The following is a 5,251-nucleotide window of genomic DNA, read 5'->3' as shown; positions in this document are numbered from 1 at the left end:
GTGTCGGTTCAGATCCAGAGACCTTGAATGGAGTTAAACATCGTTTCTGATGCGTTTGTTCATAACCAGACCAGGTTAGGACGGTTCCAGTCCCCTGAGTCCAGGAGGCAGGATGTGAAGACGCAGTGTCCCGGAGACTCTACAACCGTCTCCTGGACACTGTAGTTCTACACCCTCCAGAAAATCTGAACATCAAAGTACCGTAATCCCTTTCATCCCACTTCCCCTTCACGTGTTAATCTTCATTTCTGGGCTCAAGAAAGAAAAATGTCTGCCAGGGGTAGAAATCCAAGATGGCGGAAGCTGGGACGATGGACGATGTGTCCTCTCAGCTGGACATGGTCCAGCGTTTGGCCTGATGTCGGAACGTTAACGCTTAAAAACTACGACGCCGAATGAGCATGAATGAAGTCCTCAGGTTTCATCATTCAAGCATCAGATTTTAGGACGTTAGCGGCGAAACGTTTCTGGATAAATCCCCAAACTGCTAAATAATTTCCCACACAAATCATATGAGGGCCCTCATGGAGGAGATCAAAGCAGATCAGTGTCTGTTGCCATGGAGACGCTCAGTGTTTCCCAGTGATGTAGCTACCTGACTGGCTCGTTAGCATCAATACGAACTAGTGGCTAACATGCTAACTCGGTTCTGCTAACAAATGTAGGAGTTTTTCTGCTGTATGTCCCTGTATCGTCCTGTGTCCCCCTGTGTCGTCCTGTATGTCCCTGTATCTTCCTGTATTGTCCTGTGTCCCCCTGTATCGTCATGTATGTCCCTGTATGTCCCTGTATTGTCCTGTATCGTCCTGTGTCCCCCTGTATCGTCCTGTGTCCCCCTGTATTGTCCTGTATTGTCCTGTGTCCCCCTGTATTGTCCTGTATGTCCCTGTATCGTCCTGTATTGTCCTGTGTCCCCCTGTATCGTCCTGTATGTCCCTGTATCGTCCTGTGTCCCCCTGTATCGTCCTGTGTCCCCCTGTATCATCCTGTATGTCCCTGTATCGTCCTGTGTCCCCCTGTATCGTCCTGTATGTCCCTGTATCGTCCTGTATGTCCCTGTATCGTCCTGTGTCCCTGTATCGTCCTGTGTCCCCCTGTATCGTCCTGTATGTCTCTGTATCGTCCTGTATGTCCCTGTATCGCCCTGCGTCCCCCTGTATCATCCTGTATGTCCCTGTATCGTCCTGTGTCCCCCTGTATCATCCTGTATTGTCCTGTATCATTCTGTGTGTCCCTGTATGTCCCTGTATTGCCCTGTATCGTTCTATGTCCCCCTGTATCGTCCTGTGTGTCCCTGTATCGTCCTGTGTCCCCCTGTGTCGTCCTGTGTGTCCCTGTATTGCCTTGTATCGTCCTATGTCCCCCTGTATCGTCCTGTGTCCCTGTATTGCCCTGTATCGTCCTATGTCCCCCTGTATCGTCCTATGTCCCCCTGTATCGTCCTATGTCCCCCTGTATCGTCCTGTATGTCCCTGTATCGTCCTGTGTCCCTGTATCGTCCTGTGTCCCTTTATCGTCCTATGTCCCCCTGTATCGTCCTGTGTGTCCCTGTATCGTCCTGTATTGTCCTGTGTGTCCCTGTGTGTCCCTGTATCGTCCAGTGTGTCCCTGTGTGTCCCTGTATCATCCTGTGTGTCCCTGTATCGTCCTGTATCGTCCTGTATTGTCCTGTATCGTCCTGTATTGCCTTGTACCGTCCTATGTCCCCCTGTATCGTCCTGTGTGTCCCTGTATCGTCCTGTGTCCCCCTGTGTCGTCCTGTGTGTCCCTGTATCGTCCTGTGTCCCCCTGTATCGTCCTGTGTGTCCCTGTACCGTCCTGTATCGTCCAGTCTGCACCGTGTACGTGCCAGTGGCCCTGCTCGAGCAGGTCGCTCTGACCTGGATCGTCAGACGTGCGGAGCTGCAGACGCTTTTATTGTGAAGGAGCGGCAGTGCGGCTCGCTTCCGTGCGGGTGTCGGCGGAGCTTGACGGCGGCAGCGGTCAGTACAGGCAGTGCTCGGTGTTCAGATGCGAAGTTAACGGAGGATCAACGATGACAGGGCCGCTCGGAACCGGGCCCAGCGAGATCCAGGTAGCGGGGGGTGTGTGTGCGTGCGTGTGTGTGCGCGTGTGTGTGCGCGTGCGTGCCTGTGCGAGTGTGTGCGTGTGTGTCCCAGTCAGGCTCAGTGAAAAATGGTTCTAGTGGACATGATGTCCGCCGCTGCTTGTTGTCAGTGAGAGTCAGAGCTCTGTCGGTGCTGATCGCTGTGCGTGCGTGCGTGTGCGTGCGTGCGTGTGTGTGTGTGTGCGTGTGTGTGTGTGTGTGTGTGTGTGTGTGTGTGTGTGTGTGTGTGTGTGTGTGTGTGTGTGTGTGTGTGTGTGTGTGTGCGCGTGTGTGTGTAATAAAGTGTGTATCAATCAGGAGGAAGGACTTCCCTCCTCCTCCTCCTCCTCCGATCCGCATCAGACCCGCCGTGCAGCTCCTCGGCCGGGACTCCGGTCCGGTCCGGTCTGGTCCGGTCCGGCTCGGCTCGGCTCGGCTCCGGTCCGTGTTTCGGACTCGTCGCGTGTAAAAACCGTGACACATCCAGTTAGCTCCGGAGCTAACAGGCTAACGAGCTGCTGGAATCCCGGGACGCTGAGAGACTGACGGTGAGACTGACTGACGGTGCAGCCGAGTCTCAGTGACTCTCAGAGACTCTCAGTGACTCAGAGACTCTCAGTGACTCTCAGAGAGACTCAGTGACTCTCAGTGACCAGAGACTCTCAGTGACTCTCAGTGACTCTCAGTGACTCTCGGAGAGACTCAGTGACTCTCAGAAACTCTCAGAGAGACTCCATGACTCTCAGTGACTCAGAGACTCTCAGTGACTCTCAGAGAGACTCAGTGACTCTCAGTGACTCAGAGACTCTCAGTGACTCTCAGAGACTCTCAGTGACTCAGAGACTCTCAGTGACTCTCAGAGAGACTCCGTGACTCTCAGTGACTCAGAGACTCTCAGAGACTCTCAGTGACTCTCAGAGAGACTCCGTGACTCTCAGTGACTCAGAGACTCTCAGTGACTCTCAGAGAGACTCAGTGACTCTCGGAGACTCCTAGTGACTCTAAGAGACTCTGACTCTCAGAGACTCTCAGATACTCTGACTCTCAGTGACTCTCAATGACTCAGTGACTCTTGGCAACACTTGGGGGGACGGTAGGGTATTGTATGGTTCGGTAAGGCAAAGCACACCCAGATCAACTCTGTTGCTGGTTCGTCCTCAGAGAGTAAATTAAAACGTAGACGGGTTGTGAACGTCCAGGTGTGTGACATCATCACTATGTGACATCATCACTATGTGACATCATCACTATGTGACATCATCACTGTGTGACAGTGAAGGAGGACCTGAGGACCACATCAGTTGTGTTGCAGCTCAGGAGGCGGGGCTTAGGCGAAGGAGGCGGGGCTTCTGCTCGGGAGGCGGAGCTTCACATTTCAATAGAGCAGTTCCCTGAACAGCCAGTGAGCAGAAAGTAGAACAACTGAGGTTCATCTGGGAGGAAATATTGAATTACTGCTGCTGGTCCAGAGTGACCGTCCTCACCGACCAATCAGCAGACGGCTTCCTTGCAATGTTTCTTTGCAGTGTTTCCTTGCAGTGTTTCCTTGCAGTGCTTCCTTGCAGTGTTTCCTTGCAGTGCTTCCTTGCAGTGCTTCCTTGCAGTGCTTCCTTGCCGTGCTTCCTTGCCGTGTTTCCTTGCAGTGCTTCCTTGCAGTGCTTCCTTGCAGCCCTGACTCAGAACACTGTCTTTATTTTATAGGTCATCGTCATTGTATGACAAAGGCTGTGGCAGATTCATCCTCATCACCATTCAGCATTTCCATAGTTGTTCTTCTGTAAGTATCCCTGTTCCTCCTCTTCATCAACACACACATGTTGCCATCAGAGTCAATGTTCACTGGTTCCACCAGGACCAGAGTCAATGTGCACTGGTTCCACCAGGACCAGAGTCAGTGTTCACTGGTTCCACCAGGACCAGAGTCAATGTTCACTGGTTCTACCAGGACCAGAGTCAATGTTCACTGGTTCCACCAGGACCAGAGTCAATGTGCACTGGTTCCACCAGGACCAGAGTCAATGTTCACTGGTTCTACCAGGACCAGAGTCAATGTTCACTGGTTCTACCAGGACCAGAGTCAATGTTCACTGGTTCTACCAGGACCAGAGTCAATGTTCACTGGTTCTACCAGGACCAGAGTCAATGTGCACTGGTTCTACCAGGACCAGAGTCAATGTTCACTGGTTCTACCAGGACCAGAGTCAATGTTCACTGGTTCTACCAGGACCAGAGTCAATGTGCACTGGTTCCACCAGGACCAGAGTCAGTGTTCACTGGTTCCACCAGGACCAGAGTCAATGTGCACTGGTTCCACCAGGACCAGAGTCAATGTTCACTGGTTCTACCAGGACCAGAGTCAATGTTCACTGGTTCTACCAGGACCAGAGTCAATGTGCACTGGTTCCACCAGGACCAGAGTCAGTGTTCACTGGTTCCACCAGGACCAGAGTCAATGTGCACTGGTTCCACCAGGACCAGAGTCAATGTGCACTGGTTCTACCAGGACCAGAGTCAATGTTCACTGGTTCTACCAGGACCAGAGTCAATGTGCACTGGTTCCACCAGGACCAGAGTCAGTGTTCACTGGTTCCACCAGGACCAGAGTCAATGTGCACTGGTTCTACCAGGACCAGAGTCAATGTTCACTGGTTCTACCAGGACCAGAGTCAATGTGCACTGGTTCCACCAGGACCAGAGTCAGTGTTCACTGGTTCCACCAGGACCAGAGTCAATGTGCACTGGTTCCACCAGGACCAGAGTCAGTGTTCACTGGTTCCACCAGGACCAGAGTCAATGTTCACTGGTTCTACCAGGACCAGAGTCAATGTTCACTGGTTCCACCAGGACCAGAGTCAATGTTCACTGGTTCCACCAGGACCAGAGTCAATGTTCACTGGTTCCACCAGGACCAGAGTCAATGTTCACTGGTTCCACCAGGACCAGAGTCAATGTGCACTGGTTCCACCAGGACCAGAGTCAATGTTCACTGGTTCTACCAGGACCAGAGTCAATGTTCACTGGTTCTACCAGGACCAGAGTCAATGTGCACTGGTTCCACCAGGACCAGAGTCAGTGTTCACTGGTTCCACCAGGACCAGAGTCAATGTTCACTGGTTCTACCAGGACCAGAGTCAATGTTCACTGGTTCTACCAGGACCAGAGTCA

The 5,251-nt window shown here is 52.5% G+C and overlaps 1 protein-coding gene across 1 annotated transcript in view; it reads left to right on the top strand.

Annotated features, from left to right (window-relative positions):
• The first annotated feature begins 1,969 nt into the window (after positions 1-1,969).
• Positions 1,970-5,251, top strand: part of bbx (BBX high mobility group box domain containing) — a 16,246-nt gene continuing 12,964 nt past the window's right edge. The window contains exons 1-2 of the mRNA XM_080509075.1: positions 1,970-2,074; positions 3,788-3,863. Coding sequence (XP_080365201.1) covers positions 3,802-3,863 — 62 coding nt within the window. The 5' untranslated portion in view covers positions 1,970-2,074; positions 3,788-3,801. The remainder of the gene's footprint in view (positions 2,075-3,787; positions 3,864-5,251) is intronic.

Source organism: Blennius ocellaris (assembly GCF_963422515.1).
Source record: "Blennius ocellaris genome assembly, chromosome: 14".
NCBI lineage: Eukaryota > Metazoa > Chordata > Actinopteri > Blenniiformes > Blenniidae > Blennius > Blennius ocellaris.
This window is presented reverse-complemented; position numbering and strand designations above follow the sequence as displayed.